This window comes from Oikopleura dioica, chromosome PAR (assembly GCF_907165135.1).
Source record: "Oikopleura dioica chromosome PAR, OKI2018_I68_1.0, whole genome shotgun sequence".
NCBI classification, from domain to species: Eukaryota; Metazoa; Chordata; class Appendicularia; order Copelata; family Oikopleuridae; genus Oikopleura; species Oikopleura dioica.
The window spans coordinates 7,896,590-7,918,798 of record NC_137293.1 but is presented as its reverse complement, the minus strand read 5'-3'; the positions used below and the strand labels follow the sequence as shown (position 1 = coordinate 7,918,798).

At 39.3% G+C, this 22,209-nt stretch overlaps 6 protein-coding genes and 2 long non-coding RNA genes across 9 annotated transcripts; 2 read left to right on the top strand and 6 right to left on the bottom strand.

Annotated features, from left to right (window-relative positions):
- The first annotated feature begins 209 nt into the window (after positions 1 to 209).
- Positions 210 to 1,154, top strand: LOC145704129 (uncharacterized). The gene is made up of 3 exons (XR_014134426.1): positions 210 to 305; positions 365 to 1,024; positions 1,065 to 1,154. It is a non-coding gene; the product is annotated as an uncharacterized LOC145704129 (long non-coding RNA).
- Positions 1,155 to 2,823: 1,669 nt separating this feature from the next.
- On the bottom strand, positions 2,824 to 3,375 carry LOC145705190 (uncharacterized). Its single transcript, XM_081782647.1, has 3 exons — positions 3,333 to 3,375; positions 3,072 to 3,242; positions 2,824 to 2,999 (listed from the first exon to the last, which is right to left on the bottom strand). The coding sequence occupies exons 1-3, from the start codon at positions 3,373 to 3,375 to the stop codon at positions 2,887 to 2,889; spliced, it is 327 nt and encodes a 108-aa protein (XP_081638773.1). The 3' UTR covers positions 2,824 to 2,886.
- Positions 3,376 to 4,778: 1,403 nt separating this feature from the next.
- On the top strand, positions 4,779 to 17,446 carry LOC145702276 (serine/threonine-protein kinase pim-1-like). 2 transcript variants are annotated; one of them, XM_081779493.1, is made up of 8 exons: positions 4,779 to 4,811; positions 7,297 to 7,360; positions 7,415 to 7,621; positions 15,485 to 15,718; positions 15,825 to 16,006; positions 16,049 to 16,291; positions 16,675 to 16,805; positions 16,971 to 17,446. In XM_081779493.1, the coding sequence occupies exons 3-8, from the start codon at positions 7,505 to 7,507 to the stop codon at positions 17,081 to 17,083; spliced, it is 1,020 nt and encodes a 339-aa protein (XP_081635619.1). In that variant the 5' UTR covers positions 4,779 to 4,811; positions 7,297 to 7,360; positions 7,415 to 7,504; the 3' UTR covers positions 17,084 to 17,446. The 2 variants fall into 2 exon arrangements, with proteins under 2 accessions (XP_081635619.1, XP_081635621.1); XM_081779495.1 differs by lacking the exon at positions 4,779 to 4,811 and having other exon boundaries at positions 7,241 to 7,360; positions 15,488 to 15,718.
- On the bottom strand, positions 7,798 to 8,550 carry LOC145705543 (uncharacterized). Its single transcript, XR_014134604.1, has 3 exons — positions 8,451 to 8,550; positions 8,049 to 8,142; positions 7,798 to 7,934 (listed from the first exon to the last, which is right to left on the bottom strand). It is a non-coding gene; the product is annotated as an uncharacterized LOC145705543 (long non-coding RNA).
- LOC145705186 (bile acid-sensitive ion channel-like) lies at positions 8,945 to 11,890 on the bottom strand. Its single transcript, XM_081782638.1, has 8 exons — positions 11,845 to 11,890; positions 11,708 to 11,797; positions 9,858 to 9,918; positions 9,734 to 9,791; positions 9,450 to 9,507; positions 9,343 to 9,400; positions 9,089 to 9,266; positions 8,945 to 9,026 (listed from the first exon to the last, which is right to left on the bottom strand). Exons 3-8 carry the CDS (start codon positions 9,907 to 9,909, stop codon positions 8,945 to 8,947), a joined length of 486 nt encoding a protein of 161 aa, XP_081638764.1. The 5' UTR covers positions 9,910 to 9,918; positions 11,708 to 11,797; positions 11,845 to 11,890.
- A 324-nt stretch (positions 17,447 to 17,770) lies between the features above and the next one.
- LOC145705316 (uncharacterized) lies at positions 17,771 to 19,245 on the bottom strand. The gene is made up of 6 exons (XM_081782774.1): positions 19,128 to 19,245; positions 18,932 to 19,081; positions 18,738 to 18,886; positions 18,438 to 18,563; positions 18,112 to 18,394; positions 17,771 to 18,069 (listed from the first exon to the last, which is right to left on the bottom strand). Exons 1-6 carry the CDS (start codon positions 19,208 to 19,210, stop codon positions 17,907 to 17,909), a joined length of 954 nt encoding a protein of 317 aa, XP_081638900.1. The 5' UTR covers positions 19,211 to 19,245; the 3' UTR covers positions 17,771 to 17,906.
- On the bottom strand, positions 19,238 to 19,937 carry LOC145705317 (uncharacterized). The gene is made up of 3 exons (XM_081782775.1): positions 19,710 to 19,937; positions 19,545 to 19,637; positions 19,238 to 19,441 (listed from the first exon to the last, which is right to left on the bottom strand). The coding sequence occupies exons 1-3, from the start codon at positions 19,911 to 19,913 to the stop codon at positions 19,277 to 19,279; spliced, it is 462 nt and encodes a 153-aa protein (XP_081638901.1). The 5' UTR covers positions 19,914 to 19,937; the 3' UTR covers positions 19,238 to 19,276.
- Positions 19,938 to 19,945: 8 nt separating this feature from the next.
- On the bottom strand, positions 19,946 to 22,085 carry LOC145705315 (tRNA (cytosine(72)-C(5))-methyltransferase NSUN6-like). Its single transcript, XM_081782773.1, has 7 exons — positions 21,909 to 22,085; positions 21,601 to 21,771; positions 21,216 to 21,555; positions 20,892 to 21,093; positions 20,668 to 20,833; positions 20,440 to 20,621; positions 19,946 to 20,302 (listed from the first exon to the last, which is right to left on the bottom strand). Exons 3-7 carry the CDS (start codon positions 21,552 to 21,554, stop codon positions 19,947 to 19,949), a joined length of 1,245 nt encoding a protein of 414 aa, XP_081638899.1. The 5' UTR covers position 21,555; positions 21,601 to 21,771; positions 21,909 to 22,085; the 3' UTR covers position 19,946.
- Between the last annotated feature and the right edge of the window lie 124 nt (positions 22,086 to 22,209).

Below are 22,209 nucleotides of genomic sequence, written 5' to 3'. Positions count from 1 at the left end.
AAAATTGCCTCAAACGTTTTTTGGTGAATTAGAGACCTAACTCTGTTTTGAGCACTTTTTTCTAGCAGAGTTACAGGCTGAAAACGGGCAGAGTTTGAACAGAAGCGACGTCAATAGGCGAGGTTGAAAATTAAGCACTTGAAAGCAGCAATTTCGTGCTTGCTTGACACTCGGGATAGAAAGCGTTTCACGTTTTTGAACCTAGCTACAGTATTGCTACGATTCTTGAAGAATTAGATATCAAGCAATGCGGCAGAGTTGAGTTCGAAGACGATTTCTTTGATAACATGACGAGCCTGGAAGAGGTAAGATCATTTTTTGAATTTTTTGTATTATTTATTCTATTATTTTAATCATTTTCCAGTTGAGTCTTCAATTCCTCGGACTCGAAGAAGTTCCCTGCTTACCCGCCTCTCTTGCATCAGTAGACCTCAGGGAAGGGGCGGCATAATTGGATCCGAAATTATCCGAGCGAGTTCTTTGATATCAGCGCGGTTCACGTTCATGTTCCGGGCAGCCGCATGAAGCCGCTTATCCGGCTCGATCCTTCGGGCACACCGCCACAAAGCCCACAGGATCCGATCACAGAGATTCCATATTACGCTTGAACACTGTTCTCACGTTCTTTTTAAAACAAAGAATATGAAAACCGAAAATTTTAAATTCAATCTGAAATATTTCGACATTTTTCCGAAATCATAAAAAAGGCCTAAGCGGCGAAAAAGTCAAACTAGAGCTCAATTGGAGCTTATCCTTCTCGCTGGCTGTGGAGTGTTGAATTCAACACCAGACGCGCGTAATCGGACCGACGCGTTCCTGAAATTGAACAAACTCCTCTAAGATCTATGACATTACTAGATACCTGCTAGACAAACATTAGAAGACGGTCTCCTCGTCATCAGCAGTAAAGTGATATTTTGTTGACATCTACTGTTGTTTATCGCGAACGTGAATGAATCGTTTACCTCCTTATCAAGCTTTAACCACCTCCGGTATCTTTCGTGGTCCGCCTTCTCTCAGCTAGGTAACCATTCATCGTCGATTCTGCCCTAGAATTCTTTCAGAAAATCTCCAAACCCTCCGACTCCTCGGCAACTCCATCTCATCCCTTCCCGTAATACCGGCCACCTTCAATCTCCCTTTGACCTATTTCGTCCAGGATAGCAATATTTTCTAAAGCAACCCGTATTTACTCCAAAACACGATACTAGCGGCAATGCTCAAGAAATACATTGATTATGAGTTGGCTATCTTTACACAGACTTGTCGAATAACAAAATCGCCTCGCTCCCGTTCAACGTGTCGTCCGCTTTTCCAGATACAGTTTTGGGTGAGTACAAATTTGCGTCTCATTTCCACCGAAGTTGTTACAACTTTAATTTAAAAAACACACAAGAACACACAGTTCAATACAAATATAGAGGGCATTTTTTATATTTGGGAAAAAAAAATCAGATGAATGGCTACAAAAGATAGACACTTTAGTTTGTCATTTCAAAGTTTTATACTGTATAATTCTCAAAGCGATTGTACTCTGCTTTTATAAAAGAGAGCAGCTGATCTGCCAGGTGATTTTTCAGTTTACCTGCGCCTTCAAAATGTGCATAACAGCCTTATCAGATAGAAACTACTTGAGGCCATCTGGAAAAATTATTTCGGAGCTAGAAATTTTTCTAAGAATAAACATATCTTCAAGCAAACCTCACGAAAACTTAGCTCCGCGATTAGGTCTCTAGCTTCTTGTTTTAACAATAAACAAAACTTACCCTTACTTGCCCATTTTTTGTGTTCTTCTGCGAACATGAAATTTAGTTGAATAAAAATTCGTTGAACTGATTCTCAAATTCTAGCGCTGCTGAACAACCCTCTCGACTGTGACCTATGCTCGACAAGGGATGAAATCAACAATGCCCTTGTTTACACCAGGATTCGACTGCTCAAACATCAATATCAGCTATTAGAGTCTTAGACCTTCACGTTTAAAATTTCAAGCGAAAATGAGCCAAACTTAGCTACCATGGAGTTGAACGCTTTAGGGAGAAGGCCTCCGATCCGCTTCCCCGTTTCCCGCGCAGATCACTCTCGGGGAAGTCTAGAAATTTTCCTTAGCGCCTGGTTTGCGCTTGAGGAGAATCTCGAGATTCTGAAGATGTGAATCTCGAGATTTTCTGATGTTTCGGCCAATCAGAGAGCCGACAAGGGTTTTTGCAATGACTAGGTGCTCTTGCCGCGAAATTGCGCGCGCTCCAGATCGAGCGACGCTCAGGGCCAGCGTCGCTCAGATTCTCCAATCTCCCTTTAGAGCTCAACTCCATGGTAGTAGTTAATCAAAATTTGCCACTTATTAAGTGAACTTTTTATCGAAAATTGATACTTTCTGGAGGAAATTATCTAATTCTTCAGAAACTAAATGCCCCTTGTTTCCTGACGAAATCGATGTTGACACCTTTAATTCTAGTTTAATGGTTGAAATACCAAGAGGAGTTCTTGATATCTTATGAAGCCTAAAAAGAGGCAGCCAGGTTATCCGCGTTCATCGAAAAAGTTTATCAGATCAAGCTGTAGCTCAAGAAGCTCAAGCCCACTTGTTAACTTTGCTTATCAGCGTGGAGCTTCAATAAATTCGCATAATAAACCGGTTGCTGCCGTGGCCTGAGCCCTTTGAGAGTCGAGCTTAGCTGCGATGATCCACGCGACCTGGCTCAACGGACTTGCCACGAGAACGAAGGTAGGTCTACTAGAGCAATAATTTAGAAGCGAAATTGGGAATTTACAATAAGCTTCTTCCGATTTTCTAATAAATTATTGAGAGAAATGACCAGCAAGTTTTTTCAATTTTATTCTCAACGATTTCTCGGAGAAAAGGAGGTTTCAGTCAAAATTTGGCTAAAGGGGGTACTCTTCACTGAATTGTACTTCAAGTGAAGAGTCTTCAGTGATTTCGATTTTGGAAGCTGCGGCATCGAGCTCGTTGGGTCTTAGGCACACAGGTCGTTTGTCTAAAAATTATTTTTACTTTCAATTACTGATAAAAGTACTGATAAAAGTTATCACATGTTGTTGACATTTACCTTTTCCGAGAGCCTTTTTATAGGCGTCTTTCAACGCGATTTCCAAGTCCCAGCGCTTATTCTGGAGCATTTTGACTTTTTGCTGAGCTTTAGCTGCGTTCTTTTTCGCAGCGAGAACTTCTCGTTCGTTTTTCTTGAGATCCCCAAGGATTCGATCCACTTCTGGGTTTTCTTTGAATGTTACACATGTTTATCGAATCAAATGTTATTAGTTAATAATTATGCTCAATAGTAATCATTAAAAATTAGACAAAAAATTGCGAACATTTCCGTTTGAAAATCCTTTTTCAGCTGCATTTCCCATGGTATCTCTTTATTATTTCTTGAAAAATAGTGTAGAAAGGTAGACAAGATCAAGTGCAGTGCAATCAGTGATAAAAAACGAAGAAAACCTTTTTTTTTAAACTAAAAAGGAAAAAGGGAAGGATTCTCGAAATCAAAAAGCGAACAGGAAATTTTAATAATTTGGCTTAGCAAACTTTCTATCTAGAATCTACGGACGAATGTTCTACTGGCGGCGTGGCACTTCTGACAGTATTTATAACAGCTACAATCGCTGTGGCACTTTATCTTGCGACGAAATTCGCACTGAAACGACTCAACTATAATCGGATGCCTACATTTTCGCTGGACGAAGACGAGTACCTCGACAACTGATAACTTGATAAGAAATAAATTTACACCAATTAGAAAACTTTCTGCGTTTTCAGGCTATCAAAATGTCAAATAAACGACGCTAAAAACGGGAGTTTATTTAAATTACTTAGCCAGAATAAACTTACTGAGTCCAGAGACTCGAATTCGCCTTGCATAATTTTTAAGTGTTTGGGCGATTACGAGTTTCTCGAGTTCTCGGCTTCAGAAATTATCACGTTGGAGCAAATCACCTCTCGGCTGGAGACGATAGAATTGCGCGAATTCGTAAATCACGATCAGCCAGTTTTGACCACAGTAGAAACCGCAGTGAAAAACCAACGGGACTTGTTTAATGTGACAACTTTGGGAAAGAACAAGAGATGATTTAAAAATGGCTAAATTAAAATTGATTATCAAAAAAGATATTTTTGAGCTTTCTTTTACCAAGTCATCGCTTACTCTTAGGAAATCTATAATAAGAATTTCTTTGTTCAACATTTTTTCGGCAAGAAATAGAATTGGGAGTCCCTGTTTTAACGGATAACCGAGAGGTTTTCATTTTAACGGACTTTTGGACAAAGCTAAGAGTCCTAAATCAGTTAAAAGAAGACGATTTTCCGTTAAAATGGTGCCCAAATTTGTAGATGAGGGAAACAGAGATCTGTTAAAACATGCTTATTATCGATTAAATACGGAATAAACTCGATTATCCGGAGGAAAGAGATTGAACCGTAGCTTTTTTTTATATATTTTGGCGTAAATATCCGCATATTAGCCGCGTTGAAAATGCACGTATTTGAAGTTAAATTGAGTCTTTTTATCTTTTCAGACTAAGGAAGATAATTATTGATTGAAAAAGGGAAAATAAATGGCGTTTTTTAATTTTTGGTTGGTCTAAAATGTCTAAATACCGAATTTAAGTTTTAACGTGCATTATCAGAATTTGGTCATCTTCGAGGTAGCGCGTTGGTCGGGCCGTGGCGTTCAAGAGCGTTCATGAAAATCTTTGTAGTGCGAGCGCCCTCGAGCGGATCCGCGCCCGCCGCGCATTTTTCCTTTTTTTCCTCCTCGCGGAAATTTGACTCATTGCAATTTTATATTTAGGTAAGCAACTTCCTTTCTTTTTTTTCGGAGAAAGACGTTTATAAGATACTTCACTGTAAGAGAGACTTTGATAGAGACCGCCATTTCAAAGAGTTTTCATTTGAGAGTATCAGACAAAGTGGTTTGTAGAAAAAAGAGCTGCTCATTTTTTTCTCAAATTAACGCTAAAAATAATATTTTCAAGATATTTTATTGTCGAAGTTTTCTTTAAAAGTGAAATCATTTCCGGCTTATCTAATCTCACGTGATCTTCAACTTCTGTATTAGAAGACCTCGATAATTGCTGCAAATCGTCAAAATTTTAGTTTTTGCAAAGAAATAATTTTGTAAAAATTATTATAAAAATTGGGTTGGTCTTAATCTATTTAAAATTTCTGATTAAAAATTGCCCCAAAGTCAAAATAATTTTTTTTTTTGAAATTATTGCTCATTAAATTTCACAAAAATTATGCTAAGAAAGATTTTTTGATAAAAAATATTTTTTATTATTCAATTTAATGCTCTCAAAATCTTAAATTTTTCCAACTATTCGAAGTTTACTTCACTGGAATATTAAATAAATAATAACTTGAATAACTTAGCTGCTAAATAATAGCCATATTTTCGAGGTTTTGAAAGATTTTTATTTAGCCAAAACAGTAATTATCGACCAAACAAAAATGTCCTCTGATTCTGTTTCCGAGAACGTGCATACGCGCTGTCTAAGCAGAATTGCGAATATAGAACGCCCAGAAGGGATGTCACCGTCTCAGCTTTGCGGGGGCTCTTTGCAACTTTTGGGCTCAACCAAAAAAAAACTAAACTAACTCTGATGTAATCCAGACATAGACCGCTCCTTTCATTTCAGACGGATTATTTTTTTTTTCAAAAGAATTTATAAAACTTTTAAGACAGTAGTTAATTTTCAGAACACTCATTTTCTCGAGCCAAAAATTTCGGAAATTTATTGATTTATTGCAATTCAATATAGGGGTCCTTATTTTGACGGGCAAATACTTTTGGGAGGATTTTAGCAGCATTAATATTCGTCAAAAGAGTCGCAATTTTAATGGATTTTCTAGCTGTTAGGAAAATCCGTTAAAAGAGTACCTGGTGGTGGAATATAAAGTCCGTTAAAATGGAGATCCAGAAGTATTTGCTCGTTAAAATGGGGAACTCCCTTATTTTATTTTTGATTTTTTCTTCTGCTTTATTGAATTTGTGACTATTTCTTCTATATTTTTCCGAGGAGAACTGAATCATATCAATCTAAACAGATAGATATTCAATCGCAGTACTCTTGTCTAGATTTTTGTCGAGTTCAATATATTCTAATTTATTTAGAAAAAACGCGATAAGAGCTCCAGACTCCAATCTGTCGGATTAGTCTAAGGGCCCCCAGGTTCTTTCGCTTTCCGACCTTATCCGGATCTCTTTTTGCATACTCGATCTAAAGCGTCGCCTGAAGAGTTTCCTTTATTTAACGCCCAGCGTTAATCTCGTCATTCTTTTTCCGGAAAAATTAGCTTCTCAAACTGGTTGGTCAACGGCGCGGTTTTCAAGGATAAACAACGAACCGAGATTTGTTTGAAAGCGTTTCATTTAAAAATTTTCTGAAAGCGACGATTAAGCAACTTCCAAATTAACCGTTTAATGGCGTAATAACCGGGCGGCCAAGCAACAAGAAAATCACGTTCACTCCGATTAGCCGAACATTTATTCTTTTTGACGCCCTTTTAAAATATTCACTTTGAGACTTTTTGTCATAATTTGATTGAAGCAAGGCTCGGATTTAAATCCAAAAAGTAAAACAGATAAAAGAATTTGATCTAAAATAGGGATCCCCATTTTAACGGACAATTTCCTTAAGGATATCCCTACCGGATCCCTCCCCGGATTCTTTTTTCCTCTAGCCTGGGGCTCTAAGAACTTGTGCCCGAAATTGATAAAAAAAAAATCGGCTCAAATAAGTTTTTTTTAATCCGAGCACGAGATTCAAGTGGGACTAAGAATGATTAGTTGCTCTTGAATTTTTCAATTCTAGCTTATCAAAATGCGCTCTCGGGTCAATCAAGGACTATTTGAACTATTTAGTGGATGAAAAATACGCTGCTATTATTAAGATAACATTAATTTTTTGACAAATTGCCGGTTGAAAATTTTGAACATCAAAAATCTTGAAATTCGTTTCTAAAAAATGATGATAGCTTTGAAAATCTACGAAGTGTCGCTAATTCCCCTAATAAGACAAAAAGAAGGAGTCTCGTTTTTATGCAAAATAACGGTCTAACTTTTTCGAAAAGTGGTGCTCCCCGCTTGTCATTTGTCGATTAGAGGAGACGTGTGCTCGTCCAAAACTGATTATTCAAATATCTTTGAGCATCAAATTCGAAAAATCGAAACTTCAGCGGAAATCGCCGCTCCTTGACATTGAAGTGACACTTTTAAAGTCCGCTTCTTTCGCTACCGAATTCCGAGACTAGAACCCAACTCACCGTTCATTTAGGTTTTTTCACTTCTTTCGCTGGCTGAATTAACCTCTGCTGGGCATTTTTATACCAACCCCGAAGGTAAGTGCTACTCCCCTAAACCGCCAAGTAACGCTTTCTTTCAACTCCGATTAGACTTTATATTTTTCATCTCTCAATCGCTCGATTTCAAAGTTTTCGTCCCATTTTTATTTTGATACATTCTTTCGCCTTTTTTGAACAAAAATGATGGAAGTGATTGAGAATGAAAAAAGGTTGTGGGGAGATAGTGACTCTGGATTCTCCAACAATAATTCGCCCACTGGATCCTATCGTCAAGTCAATAGACAGCGAAAACCACAGGTTAGTGAAAAAAAATTTATACAGTCATTATCACAGTAACATCAATTAATCTTTTATCACGATTTTTTCTAATTTTTTTTGTATCAAATATTTTAAATTAAAAAAATTTTTTAAAAATTTTTTAAAAAAATTATACAATTTTTTTAATAATTAAAAAAAATTATTTACATGTCCAATCAATTACAGTGTGCTCTGAACTTCAGTATTCACTGATGAAAATAATAATTGTCTATAGGAAGATGATCCTTCTGGTTCATTTTCTTCCCTGTTTCTGGCGTAATGGAGGAGACTTGAAAGTAGCAGGAATTCGCCACTACAATAAACAGTTTGAGTCTTTGCGTAAAATTAATTCCGTCAGTCGTAATTTTTCGGATCATACTGGACTGCTCACAAAATAGCGCATCTGTATAATCAGAGACATTCTCACCCGGTGACGTTTTTTCTAAAGCCTCGAATTCCTCCCCAGTGCAGCTGATCGATCGATCTTTAAACTGAATCTTCTTTTCGTTGTTGATCTTCCTCTAGAAAAAGGCCAATTACAAAACCTTTCCTCGAGCTACAAATTAAGCAGACTCCAATTACAATAAATAATTGGCTAGTAATGTACTTGTTCAAAACATACTAACGGATTTCGATAATCGTCAGGCAATAATAATTGAGTTTGCTTAGAAATCCATTTATTTGAGGTTCAAGGCAAAAAACGCACTTTCTAGTTAAAAACTCAGCACCAAAAACAAACCTAGCTGCTTGGAACAAGCGCTGAAATAGAAGTGCTTTTTCAAATTAGCACTGCTTTGTACATAACTGACCGTTGCTTATTGTGGCCTACCTTGATCCTTCTTCTATTCTTGACAAGGAAGCCCACAATTATCCAAAAAATCGCGTCCAGCATTCCAAACAGCGAAGTTAGCGAAATACCGAGCAAGAGGCCTGCTGCTCCGCCGACGTCTCAAAGGCGGCTTTTAAAATTCCAGCCGTAATTTTTTTTGAACCCGTTATCAACATCTGATTCTGAAGCTCATCTACTGTAGTGATCATTCAATTGTTTGATTTTCTGTCGAAGAAATTCGGTCAATGAAGCAAAACTAGTTGAACTAGTTTAACAAGAACCGAAATATTTATCGTGAAAGGTCCGAAATCAGTGTCAACAAATTGGCTCACAATTAGGCGACAGCTGGCGAGATAACTGATGATAAAGGCGTCTTCTTCAAAATATAATTCTAGTAACAACTTTGGGGTTATATTTGTGATCGATTTTGTTCAACACTCATTCACTCGATCACTTGAAGTCCGAGACCTTTTGATGAAACACGCCAAACATCATCAAGACGGAATTTTGAATTTACGGCCGCTGCCTGAGAAAAATTGCGTCATGTCGTACTCGACCTGCTCCGTTCGGAAAACTCTGAAATGAATGTTGAATTTTCGAAAGCTCATCATATTTTTCTTAATGACCGTTACACTCACCTCTGCTCTGGCTTGACGTAGAGCATGATGGAGGTGAGCATTTTGTCCTTTTTTATCTGGCCTGATCGTGTTCCATGGTACTTGCCGTATTGAATTGAGTCGCAGAACGACTCGCTTTCTTCACATTTGGGTGCGCAGTTGCAGAACTTTGAATATTCAAAATTCGCCAGCAGTGGGGCTTAGAATATTCCTCACTTACAAGGTTACATAATTCCCACTTTTCTTCTCTCTTTTTTTCATCGAAAAGGACTTACCAACACACTCAGCGTGCTCTATAAAGTCGCAAATCTTGACGTGATTGTGCTTCGGCGGCTTAGTAGTATTACTGTAAGTCTTGGCTTTGTAATAATCCAAAAGTTACCAGAAATGCTGGCCAACATCCGCATTGCTCTTGGACCTGAAGCAACATACAGTCTTGTCTATTTTTTGGTTTCGGGATTGTCTACATTGTAGATGGCGCTGTTTCGAGCGTTCTTATTGGCCCAAATTGAGGGTTTCTGCTGACACAACGTTATGTTTACCTACCGCCTTGTCTGACAGTAATGACGACTGTGTTTCAAATACATGTAGTCAATAATGCTATAACAGTTAGATCCTGTAGTATGTTACTAAAACTAATAAGCGCTAAGAAACTTGTCCCGAAACCTGCATTGCTCCTTGGTGTACGTGTCAAAGTAGTGCAGTTTTCTCAGCTCATCGTGCGCTATAATTAAGTAAGCGCTCCTACTCACTGTAATAGTGACCCTCTAATGCTCTACTCTGATCTTACCGACACACTTCGAGTATTGCCCTCCAATGAGATGGGTTCTCTTCTCAAACATGGACACGATCTGAAATGAACTTTGTTGTTACAAAATAGCGTTTTTCTAAAACCATTCTATTTGGGGACAACTGTTCATTTTGAGCCACGCAAGATGAGTTCTATGAATAAGATTCGTAGTAAGGATTTCCTTTTCGGCAAATGCAGCCGAAAAGAAAATCATTTTGAAGGCATAATTCTGATTTACTTTTCGGCACACCGCCGAAAAGTATTACCATGTTTAACCTATTTATTAGAAAAGCTTTTCGGCACTTTGCCGAAATAGAAATCAGAATTGTTTCCTGTTAGAGGGAAAGCTTTTCGGCAGATCTGCCGAAAGCATTTACTTTATTTCATTCGTTTTTCGGAAAAGCTTTTCGGCACATTTTAAAGAAAGAATTCAAAAGTCTAGAAAGAAGAAGACAGTATATCCTACTAGAAATTAAAAGTGATGCATTAATTTTTTAAGGAAACTTTTAAATTTTGCAGGAAAGAATAAATAAGCATAATGCTTAATTTATAGTATTTACTAAAATAAAGGTTAGGGTTAGGGGCACTGGGCAAAATGACAGAACAACCTTACCCTAGGGGGATAGGCTAGGGTTAGTTAGGGTTACCGCAGGTAACCCTAAGTAACCCTAGACTAGACTCCGGCATTTTAGGACCTAGGGGGCGGAGCCCCCAGGTAGGGGATGATTAGATTTGATAATTTTCTACCTAAAAGTAGAGCTTTTCATGTAAACTTGAATGAAAAAGCTTGCCGAAAAGTTTTCCCCAAATAATGATTTCCATTTCGGCACTTTGCCGAAAAGAATTCATTAAGGGATCCCCCCCCGATTTCGCCAACTTTGACCTCTATCTACTTTTTTTTGAGCTGACGTAGGAAGCTGGTTTTGGGCGCATTAGAAAGCCCGCTTCGAAAGGAGCAAATTCTGGTAGAATCAGCTTGCCAGCAAAACATTCGCTTATGCATTACAGGCCGTCAAAGTGATTAACATTTTGAAAAATGGCCATTTTAGGTCATTTTCAAATCGTATCTACTTTTTTTTGGGCTTTAGGATTCAAAATCTTTTTAGTTTATCTAAAAGTATAGACGCTAATCTTTATTTTTTGGTAGAATCAGCATGATCGGATAAGTGAATAAAAAAATTCTAGTTGTAAAACTTTTTGAAACCATTTTTGGCGTTATTTGGGTGTTAGAATGCTCTCTAGCGCCAACAATTGGCCGAAAATTCTAGTGCGGTTGTTATATTCGTAATCTTCACATTCTAAGCTTTCGAAAGAGCCCTTATTTGTGTTATTTCGATGACTTTGAAAAATCGAAAAAAATTGCGATTTTCACGCTAAGTACAATTTACATGCATTTTCCCGAACTTTGGGAGCCAAAATTTCGGGGATGCATTTATGTAAAGGGGTACTATCATATATCAAAATGATCCTCAGAACACGAGGAATCTAATAATAGGCAATAATGACCGATGCCAAAGTTTTGAAAAATCGGGGGGTGATCCCTTAAATTATGATTTTCATTTCGGCATTTAGCCGAAAAGCTTTCTTTAAATTGTGATTTCCTTTTCGGCGTTCTGCCAAAAAGTATTCCTGAAATAAGGCTTGAAATTGGAAATACTATTCGGCAAGCTGCCGAAAAGGAAATCAGAAAAAAACCATCGAAGTTTTTGGCATTTCTGCCGAAAAGGAAATCCCTACTACCATAAGATTGTCACTAGAACATATGGATAATTACAACAGTAGTCTATTTTTACTTCCAATAGGCTATAAGTATAAGTTCTGCTTACGAGTAGTTCGTCAAGGAAACATACCGGAACTCCACGGGTTATATCCGCGACTAGAATTCCATTCGTTGGGGAAAATGCGTTGTCGTCCGGATGAGAGTAGTAAATGGTATATCCCTGAAAGAATGCCTCGAATCAGCTGTTTTTGAGGGCAGTTTTCTTACCTCCAAATAATGAGCCCATCCTCCTGAAACCCAGTCGGTCAAGTTATAAGTCTGTTGATAGGTTTATAAAAGAGCTACTCTTGAATTTAAGAATTAAGGGTGTCTTGTCAAACACACGTTCCATATGGAACAGATTCGTTTGGCCAGACTGGCAGTTAGAAGTGCTCGTCGGATTTTTCTTTTCGAGGAACCTTCCACGTAAATTATCAACGTTCTAGCGCCCGCAGCTCATTATCCCCCTTCTCTGGAAACGCTAGAACATTAAGGGCAACCCTTGCGCGATTTTTAAACCTAGGGCATTAGAAGAGACAAAGACTGTGCCGTGATTTCATTGCCGTAGTCGTCTCTGAAGCGCTTTGGGACGATTTCTTTGCAACTTCCATAAAGAGTGCGTTTGGTTGTCCAGTCATTTTTGCAGTCGTACTTTCCAAATCGACAGCCGAAAATTTCCACATCTACGAAAATTCAATTTTTCTTCTGTCGTCCTTTTTTGACTAAAAAAGAACATACCAGAGTTGGTTTTTCGCAGAAACTCAGGGACGTCAATCTGCTGGAGATATTCTCTGAAAACCGCGGTTAGAATTTTATCGAGGCCTCCAAGAAGCCACTAATTTCCACCCTAATCGAGTCCACTACCTGAACGTTCTATTATTTGCGGCCCAAGTCGGAAGAGATCCATTTAGTTGCCCATAGAATGCGGATAATAGAGCGAAATTGACGTGAACGCCGGGTATATCCGGGGCTGAAGTGAAGTTCGAAAAGTGATTTTTTTTTTGCTTATTCAAATTTCGCTAAGCTAAATCGGATAATCTCCGATTCCCGCTCGGTCACGTTCAAGAGCGTTCAATTTTGATAAGCTTATTTGCGATAAATTAAGCCTCGCTAATCCAATTTCGAACTGGGCCCTAGAATTTGGGGGTAATTTCTAAAAAGTTTGCGCATAGAATGCATCGTGTTCAGGCAGACGGTAATTTTCGGAAATACCGATGTGACGTTTTCTTCTGGTTCTTCCTTTTGAGCGGGCTTAGGAAATAGCTTACAGTAGCGACGATAACTACTGTTAGGCTAGCGAGCCCTGGCTTTAAATAGGAAGGGTATCTCTTGAATTTCGCATAGCTGAATTAAACTTGCTCAACAAAACCAATGTTTCTTTTCGAAATAAAAATAAAAAGACTCGTCAATTTTGTTTCAAAACAAGTTCCTGTTGAATATCATCCGGATACTGGGAAAGGTTCATTTTCGAATTCGTATCAAGACCGTGAGAAAGAAATAAATCGCTGCGTAATTGAAATTGAACTCGGCATGTACGTGGAAGAGTGTGTCGTGTACTGAATGAGGAAATGCCGCAGAGAGATCTGAACCTTTTCCTTTGCGAGGCGGCGAGGAAAATAATAGTGCACCAGATTATCCTCCGCACCCAGTGCACCCCGGAGCTTCTAATTTGACGCAACCAGGGCGAGTATTCGTAGATGTTCTGAAAAAGGATGTGACGTCTTTAGGGGGGCATAATGCTGGGCTCAGCAACCTGTGTGGAAGAACTGAATCAGGGTCTGAAAGACAAGTAATCAAAAGCCGCGTAGCGGCTTTTTTTGAAAAGAAGCCGCAAAGCGGCTTCGCTAGAATTTGACTATCAGTTGGTTACATAGTTCTGGTGAAGCCGCATTGCGGCTTCTTTAAAAAAAAGCCGCCACGCGGCTTTTGATAACTTGTCTTTCAGACCCTGACTCAGTTTTTCCACACAGATTGCTGAGCCTAGGCATAATCAGTGCCTGCCTAAAGGGGGTAACTAAAGTATGAGCTTTAAAATTCTACCTCATAAGTTGTACTCCTGCGTTTACTATATTCGACCCCTCGTTTTATTGTCTTGTGAAAAAGTCTTTCCGAGAAAATGCTCTCTAAAAACCAAATGCTCATCAGTCGCATACTGACAATGTTTGATCAACATTGATTTCAGTCCACTCTCTTTATACCGTTAATAAGGGAAGATACATACATGCAGAAACCTAATTTTGAAAGTGACTTACCTCAGCATTCGCTTCATCTTTTCCTGTCTGCATTTAATTCTTAATATTTCTCACGTCAAACAAATAATTTTCTACTTAAACGAGCTTCCAGAAAAGCCCGTTAAAATTATTTTATTATTTTATTTAATATAAACAAATGCACGAATTAGCCCTCATTAGCCCCTACTTTGCGAAAAAAATAAGCAACAAATAACAAAAATGAGCAAATGAAAAATCGACTCTTATGCAAGGCCGTGACGGATGGCGACTTTTTTGTTGAACTTTTGGTGGGTTTGCTGGTGAATTTATCGCGCAATATTTTCGCGAAAATGTGACTCGACCGCGCAAAAAGGTTTCCATTGAATTTGGTTTCCGCTTTGATTTTCGATAATACCAGCAGGTAACAGAAAGAAAAAGGGTTGACCTTGCAATACTGAAAATATAAACCAACTCGCGTCTCTATTTTTGATAGACAAAGAAAAAGAAAAAGGTTCATTGAATCGGTGTCGAGCGAAAACTACTTCGAATTTGACTTCCTTTTGCATCAGCAGAGGATTACTGTCACATTCAAAAAGCTGAGTTACTGACAAAATCACTGTATTAACTTTTTTCTCTAAGAATCGTTCCTGCGTTTCACTGTCGCTGTAGACCGTGTTTTCGAAAAATCTTTTTCTAAATTTCCTTCTCTTCGATCTTGATTTTTTCGGTGGATTTTCCATTTGAGTCAGGCGTTCGTAGTTATTCCGTGCTCTCTAAATTAATCTGTTAACAAATCTATACGTAGATAGATTTGACCGCTTGTGGCTTTCTGTTGGAAGCCTGTTTTTTATTGTTTTTAAAAAGCCACAGAGTTACTTACAGTCGTGTGTGGAGTTAGCTACACTCCTGAAAAACGCACAAAAAGAACTGTAAATAAAATGGAAGGGGAGGATTTATTTCCTTCTCTCTTGATTTAACTATAATCTTGGTCATCCAGGTGCGACAAATTTAGCCATAGACTATGAAGTATATTATCAGTAGTCTAAACTGCAAACTGTATTATTCAGAAAACTATATATATTTTCATAAGCTGAAATATTGACTTCTTTATGAGACAATTAGCGAACCTTTCTAAGTATATAAAAAAGATAGTCCATATTTCTCTGAAAACTCTGCTTGAAATGAATTCAGAATTCTGTCTACCTCGACAAATCTCAAATTAAAAATCCCACCGCGTTCTTAATCCTCTAAGCTTACCTTTTTCAAATTGTAAAAGAGGTCTTCCTTCTTATTCTCTACGATCATCATCATTTTTTCCTGATTTTTTCAGACGCTAAATGAAGCGGTTTCTAAGTATTTCTGCCTTATTACAGTCAGACACAGTAGTTGCAGGAGCGGTACTAATTCCATAGATTAGCGACATAAATATTTTATTTATTTCGTCAACATTTTTTTCGGACCTGTCGACAGTGCATTTCCATTTATGGCTCGTCCACAACAGACTGAATAAAAATTATAACCGAATTTGTGGCAGATTAATTTTTCATCCCTCGTCTGATTGAATAAAAGGGAGTTAAATACACTGATATTCTATGAAACTAGAGGCTTTTAGGATTCAAAAGGCCTTATTTTTTGATCATTTTTAACTTTCTATTTAGCAGCCGCCACTGTCCCCTTCCCGTTCAATTTCCGGCAGTTCGTCATCTGAAGAAGAGCCCGAGCGAAACCGAGCTGTAACACTGCGCGATCTGTACTCTCTCCGACAGGTTCTTTCCGACACATCGAATGGAACAGTCTTCTCGGGCAGACGGAGACGCGATGGACGAGCCGTCGCCATCAAGAGAATCATGAGGAACAGGGTCAAGCGATGGGGGCTTGTTCGCGGCCGACAAGTAAGCTTTTGTTGAATTTTTTGATGTTATGCATATCAATTATGAGGGGAAAACTTAATGGCCGCCCTTTTTAAAAATATGAACAGCGCTGTTAGCTATTATTTAGGTGCCGATGGAGGTTGCTTTACTCCGCCGCGTAAATGAGAAACGCCACTCTGGGATCGTTGAAGTGCTGGAATGGTTCGAGTGCGCTGACTGCTTCTTGGTCGTGATGGCACGACCCACGCCAGTAATGGATCTTTTCGACTATGTTTCCAAGCGCAAGAGATTGACAGAAAAGGAGTCACAGTAGGAGATCGGCCAAGAGAAAAGAATAATAAAGATTTTAAGGAAAATCATGCTCCAAATCATCGACAGCATCGAGCACTGCCAAAGTCGCGCCGTTTTTCATCGAGACGTCAAGCTCGAGAATATTCTCATCGTCCCCACTACTCTTCAGACTACCCTTATCGACTTTGGCTGCGGCGCGTTCGCGAAGGAAGATGAATTCAATGATTTTGCTGGCACTCCTCAGTACTACCCACCAGAGTGGTTCCTCGAGAGAAGATACAACGGATATGCACAGACAGTCTGGTAACTTTTGCTTTTTCAATGAATTTATCTCCAAAGTCACCTTAATTTTGCTCAATCGAATTCCTGAGTAGCAAGATCCATCATTTTTTTTAAATTCGAAAAGCGGTCCATTTCCAAAGTCGATTTTATTCGTAAATCGATCAAAATCCAACCACGTGTCTAGCAAGCACAGCTCGTCGAAGCTCTTTCTTTTTTGTTGAACTTTTCAATCAACTCCTGAAGAGAATCAATCTGCGCTATGCACATGCGGATATGAGTTTACATTCCGCTCTCTCCATGCCTTCGTAATTATAAAACTACGCGGATGCATATCATATAATTTTCAATATCAAAGGATCGCTCCTTTCGTTAATCAGAGGAGTTAATTAATGAGCAATTTTCAGGGCGTGTGGAGTTCTTCTCTACAGTTTGGTTACAGGAAGACTGCCTTTTGCATCGACGGAGGAAATCTGCGCCCGAAGAGTTCACTGGCCAGATAGTGTGGTTTTGACCAGTGGAGTTAAGAATCTTATAGCAACGGTCTCAGTTTTTTATCATCCTAACATCTTAGCATATTTTAAAAATTTTATGGGTTAGGGTACAGTATCTTATATACTCTAAGGAGGAATAATCGAGCAACATCCGATAAATCGTTAACAGGCTAATAATTGAGTAATAATTATTTGGGACCCAAACTCAGAATCGATGTTGGACAAGAACCCAAAGCGACGAATCAACCTGACCCAAGTGAAACACCACCCCTGGCTTAACGAGTCACAAAAGCACAACACATCATCAAAAATCCGAAATTAAAAACCCAACTTAATTTCATCCCCCTTATTCTATCATTTTCAAATGATAAAATATGTACATAAAACTCTTTTCTGATTTCTTTCGTTTTTGAGTTTTGGGATTTCGAATTTGAGGACCCTTTGTTTGAAAATTTTTGACGAATAATTTTTGCTTTTTTGCTCAAGAAAAAATTTTGCGTTCTGAAAATTTCCAACACGCTTCTTTCAAATCACACAAGTACACAATCTTCGCTTTATTACCTCGAGTTCTTTTTCCCAAAATTTGAATCTGAATGAATTCAAGAAAAAAATGATCTACCAGTTACCACGCACAATTTTCTTCAAAAGCCGCTAAAAGGCATTAATAGCGGCTTTTAAATTCACTTTTAAAAACCCAGTTTTTCGATTGCCGCAGAAAATAATATTTTCCCCGGCCGGGTTGAAAGTTTTTTTTATACAACAGATAATTAAAAATAATAAAAAATCCTGCTTCTACGCCGTTAAAAACTCTCGAAGAAATGATGGACGTTTTAAAAATAAAAAGTTCCATTTTCTCTGAAGAGGAAAATTACCCTGCCAATATCTTTCATGAATACAGTAACTACCGTTCAGGTGGCTTGCAAATGACTATAAACTAAAATTATTCAGGGGCTTTTAATTTGATTAAAAGCTTCTTTTTGATCTTGTGTCGTTTTATTGCATTTATTAGGAAGATATTTTGAAAATACGGAAAGATGACAGATAAATCTTGTATGGAAATTGTGGAAACTGAAAAACATGAGGAATCATGGATTCTGAATTGATTCTAAGAAGGGTTGAGTAGAAGTCTAAAATAAGAAAGTTGCTTATTCGGGTTCTTCTTTCACTTTTTGATTGAATTCTCGGCATTCTTGATCGATAGAATTCGAATTCTCGGAGACTGGTTGGTCGTCAGGTTCGGTTTCGGAGCGAGAGGAGCTTCGGACGTCAGGGGCAACAACTGGGGTGTTGAATTTTTGGTACAGGGATCTACAGGACTTTGAAGAATAGTGAAGGGAGTTACTAACTGACCTGGAGGCAGGAGACTTGGGAACTTTAAATGGGCTTTGAGAAGAGTCTGATTCTGAATTGCGGCGTTCTGCATTTCCGGTATTTGAATTTTCCTGGGTTGTCGGTTTTTTAGGAGAAAAAACATCCATCCGGAGTTGCTTCAGCTTTCCGCTTTGCTCTTTTTTCTGGTTCGGACTTTGACCGCTGGAGGAACTCTGCGGGCGGGTGCGCTTCTTTGACGGCGTCTTTCGAGGTGAACGTTTTGGAGTTTTTCCAGGCGACGCTTGTTTCTGCTGCATCAACACTGTAACACTCGTTATATAATGCCAGCGAAAGCTGTAGCTTACTTTTGAATGCGCATGGTCCAAGGGCTTTGTTTTTCTCGGATTCACTTTCGGAATCAGAATTATCCGAGGCCGGTGCACTTGTTTTTTGAGTTTGATTTTGTTGTGGTTGTCGTGGCCCTCTAGTTACTGAAAATCAATTTGAGAAGCGGGTAATTGAACAGACACCAATTTCGTTCACCAAGCGATTTTTTATCATGCATTACAAATAATTTTTGATAAATAATAATAATCTTTAAATTTCATGCGATTAGTTGTTGGGGGATTTGTGATGAGTGATTATGTTGAATGTCTAAGATTAACCTAAACCGGGGAAGACAGGTGATCCTGGGGACGGGAAAAAGTTCATATCGAGCGGAGAGGGAGCGTTCACTTCACCATCGTCGTCTGACTCGGATCGCATCAGCTGCTGCCCCTTCACGTTGTTTGGACTTGGAGTCACATCTAGCTCCCTGCAAACGATACCGTACTCTAACTGTAGTCTGACTGTCACTTACTTGAAACGGTTCCCGAACCCGATGAACATGTGCTTCATTCGTCTGTTCTTGGCGCGGAGCTTCGAATTCTCAGCTTTGAGAGTTTCGTTCTCTTCGGCGAAATGCTGTAGTGCGCGTTTTTGACGTTCAATGAGGTATTTGGTTTTGAAACTAGAAACAAAAAATTTGTCACTGGTAGTCGAAGGCAGTGATTTACCAAAAAGACTCAAAGAGACCAGCCCACTGTTCGGTCTCGTCCATGATCGCCCCGAATTCGATCATCAAATCAGTTTCTATCATTCTACGAAGCAAAAACCGATGAGCAAGTAGCAGAATTAACCGTGAATTAAAGAGAGAAAAGGAGTTTCATTTCTTGCCGCCCCACATATATTTTCCGATATTTCCAGCCGCTTCGTCCGTCATGGCATGATCATTCACGCCTCTAGTGCCAGTAAAACGCGCCCGCTGCGAAATCTGAGACGCCTTACAATCCTGCAGCGCATTCTGCAACACTTTGCATTTTTTCGGTAACTGAAGGAGCAGATGTTAATGCTCGGGTATCGAAGAAAGTTAAGTTGTCTTTCCGCCATTGGGCTCAGGCCAGCCGCGGTTCAAAGAGAAGGTCTTTACTTACTAAGCGTTTGTTCATTAGACATTCTTTCGCTCTTCTTCCATCCTTTTTAACACAGTCGGACTCGACCACACAGTGAATCAAATCCCACTTCACCTAAACAACGTTCAATAAAAAAAGGAACGAGACTTGCATAACAAAAAGAAACGTCATGCGCTTCATTCGCACCTGATAACAAGCCTGCGTCTTGTCCGCCTTCGCATATCTATCTTTTATATGTTTGGTCTCTTCGACGCTCGGCATGGCCAGGTAAGGATTCTCGGAAAAGACATGTCGCTTGTAGTAATCACGGTCGCGTTCTTGCTCGGTGTATGTGTGCCCGCCGACGGAAAATGTCTTGGAACTCGTTTCTTCCGACTTCGAATTAACCATTCTTAAAAGTTGGGATTCTTTAATCACTCTTGATTATTCCGCTTTTCTTAAAAGTGCACAATAGTATCCTATAGTATCTTCTATCAAGTCCCCCTCGACTTCTATTCTATTAATTCCCTTCACTAGCGTCTTCTTCGCGGAAAAAGGGTTGAAGGAGTTTTGCTCGACAAGCTGCAGCCCGTATTTGCTCACAATGTGATTAGCATTTTCTTCATTTTCCTCAACACGCACGCTGCAAGTGCTATAACAAAGCACCCCGCCCGGTTTCAGCACGCGAACCGCCTCGGCGATTAGTTTCCGCTGCAACTTCTGATAACTTGAAATTTGACGTTCTGAGATGTGAACATTCACAGGCTTAGGGCGGGAGCCAGTAGCGGAGCACGGAGCGTCTTGAAAATGGTTCAAAAATAGATAATAATCGTGTGCAGTTATAATTTTGGAGCCTTTTTATGTGTAATGACAGTTATTCTTCAAATAGAATTGGTCTGAAATTACCGAAATAAATCTCGTTCATTTTGAACCCAACCTAACAAGATTCCATCAAATTTTCCATCTTCAAAGTCCAGCTTTGTCGAATCCCCACTTATTATCTCCAAGGGTGTCTCAATCTTTGCGGTATTCTTTCTAAGCAGTTCAACTCTTGACGGTTTATCGGCTGCGTACCACTTCTCGTTAGGCAATCGATTAAGCAAGTACGTCGTCTTTCCGCTAAATGCGTATAAATCAAATTGATCGAGAAGAAGCCTCACGGTACCCAGGAGCAGCGCACATGTCGAGAAGCTCTTGATTTGTCGATTCAGCACCGTGTTTTAGGTTCCGGGCGAAGGTTTCGCATATTTTCACCGAGGCGTAGTTTTGCAGCATTGCTTCACTTGAGCAGCTTTCCAGGAAATGATTGGAAATTGGCGGGCAATCGAAAACTCATGTTTGGTTAGAAGAAACACGATAGAAGTAGATAGCCTTAATTCTAAACCATGCCTGGCCTGTACATTTGAACAGCTACCCCCGTTTTGACCGGATTCTCGCAGAAGATATCGCTCCTCGGAATAAGCACCTTTCCCAGCCCAAGAAAAACAAGTTGGCTTCTGAAACTTTCATCGATTGGGAATCGCGCTCCTTTGAGAATAAATTTAGATTTTCCTTTTCCAGAGCGCGATTGTGGATCGTTCGACGAATCGCACTAAAAATAAAGTACGATATTGTTGCTGCGGGTTTCGGCTTATTTTGAGTTAATAACCGTACGTGTCAAAACTTCATGAATAAAAAACCGCAGCGTAAATGACGAAATATAATAATACGTACCCAAATAGAAGCGATATCTCCAACAAATGTTTCCGTGCAAGTGACAATTCCCGGTGCGAACAAATCAGCTCCCCTCAGAAGAGCAGCGCCGCCAGAACTGTCGACGATGATATTCTGTTCTTCGTAGTTTTGCTTGTCGCAGGGATGCCTCAACGGTTGAACATCATCATCGATTCTTGTTTTTATACAGACGAGGCCTAAATCAGCTCCGGCCTTTTCGATTTCTGGAACGGGCAAATGGCGCGCTTCGTACGAGGCTGGAAGCTTCCTTGACATTTCGGCGATAAACTCGTCCCTTTTTGAACATCTAATCACGGTATAACTCGGCGGCGAAAACATTCTAGGGGAGAATGTTTCAACAAATATCTAAGTTGAAAGTAATCACGTTCAGTAATTGCCTAATCAAGAGGCTTGAGAACAGGTTCAACTTTTTTCACTCGCATTCCAGCTTTCCACAATGCTCTCCCAAGTGCCAGTTATTTTCTTGGCCATTTTGGCGCAACCTGCTGTCTCGAAGTCCATTAACCCCAGCTCGAGCACTACTTGAAGACTTGCACTGTTCACGTTTTTAAATATCGGCTACATGTGATTATAATCATTTTTTCTCATAGTCGAATTTAGACAGGATAATTATTTTCTTATCAGCTTTTGTCTGTTATTAACAGCTTTTTATGTGAAGCTTTAAAAACGCGCCTTTGCTCTGCCTGAGGTTTGTTCCTCTGATAACTTCCGACAAAAACCTTTTCTTTCTCCTTTATCGTCATTTTCAGCGTCGCTTCGTACATTCCGTCTTTCGCTCTTCTTACATGAGTATACTGCGGCCTAGGAGATCCTCTACAATTACTGCGGTAGAAGGTCTCCAGAATGCATTTTGGCTTATTCAGGGATTCGCAAAACGTCTAATTATCTATAGGCAAATGTCTTTTTGCTGGTAGTTTTGTAATCCTTGGCCATATCTTGAGCTTTTTAAAATGATTGTGAACGTATGGATAGT

Coding starts and splice junctions, on each gene's coding strand:
- LOC145705317 (XM_081782775.1), bottom strand. CDS start 19,913: ATGGTTAATTCGAAGTCGGAAGAAACGAGTTCCAAGACATTTTCCGTC. Junction 19,638..19,709: donor AGACGCAGGCTTGTTATCAG/GTGCGAATGAAG, acceptor AACGTTGTTTAG/GTGAAGTGGGATTTGATTCA. Junction 19,442..19,544: donor GTCTAATGAACAAACGCTTA/GTAAGTAAAGAC, acceptor CTGCTCCTTCAG/TTACCGAAAAAATGCAAAGT.
- LOC145705190 (XM_081782647.1), bottom strand. CDS start 3,375: ATGGGAAATGCAGCTGAAAAAGGATTTTCAAACGGAAATGTTC. Junction 3,243..3,332: donor ATTTTCAAACGGAAATGTTC/GCAATTTTTTGT, acceptor TAACATTCAAAG/AAAACCCAGAAGTGGATCGA. Junction 3,000..3,071: donor TAAAAAGGCTCTCGGAAAAG/GTAAATGTCAAC, acceptor AATAATTTTTAG/ACAAACGACCTGTGTGCCTA.
- LOC145702276 (XM_081779493.1), top strand. CDS start 7,505: ATGATGGAAGTGATTGAGAATGAAAAAAGGTTGTGGGGAGATAGTGAC. Junction 7,622..15,484: donor ATAGACAGCGAAAACCACAG/GTTAGTGAAAAA, acceptor CTTTCTATTTAG/CAGCCGCCACTGTCCCCTTC. Junction 16,292..16,674: donor GGATATGCACAGACAGTCTG/GTAACTTTTGCT, acceptor AGCAATTTTCAG/GGCGTGTGGAGTTCTTCTCT.
- LOC145705316 (XM_081782774.1), bottom strand. CDS start 19,210: ATGATAGAAACTGATTTGATGATCGAATTCGGGGCGATCATGGACGAG. Junction 18,887..18,931: donor GGGTTCGGGAACCGTTTCAA/GTAAGTGACAGT, acceptor TATCGTTTGCAG/GGAGCTAGATGTGACTCCAA. Junction 18,070..18,111: donor CCCAAGTCTCCTGCCTCCAG/GTCAGTTAGTAA, acceptor AAAGTCCTGTAG/ATCCCTGTACCAAAAATTCA.
- LOC145705186 (XM_081782638.1), bottom strand. CDS start 9,909: ATGTTTGAGAAGAGAACCCATCTCATTGGAGGGCAATACTCGAAGTGT. Junction 9,508..9,733: donor TACACCAAGGAGCAATGCAG/GTTTCGGGACAA, acceptor ACCAAAAAATAG/ACAAGACTGTATGTTGCTTC. Junction 9,401..9,449: donor GATGTTGGCCAGCATTTCTG/GTAACTTTTGGA, acceptor AATACTACTAAG/CCGCCGAAGCACAATCACGT.
- LOC145705315 (XM_081782773.1), bottom strand. CDS start 21,554: ATGTTTTCGCCGCCGAGTTATACCGTGATTAGATGTTCAAAAAGGGAC. Junction 21,094..21,215: donor GAGATATCGCTTCTATTTGG/GTACGTATTATT, acceptor CTTTATTTTTAG/TGCGATTCGTCGAACGATCC. Junction 20,303..20,439: donor ATTTGATGGAATCTTGTTAG/GTTGGGTTCAAA, acceptor ACCATTTTCAAG/ACGCTCCGTGCTCCGCTACT.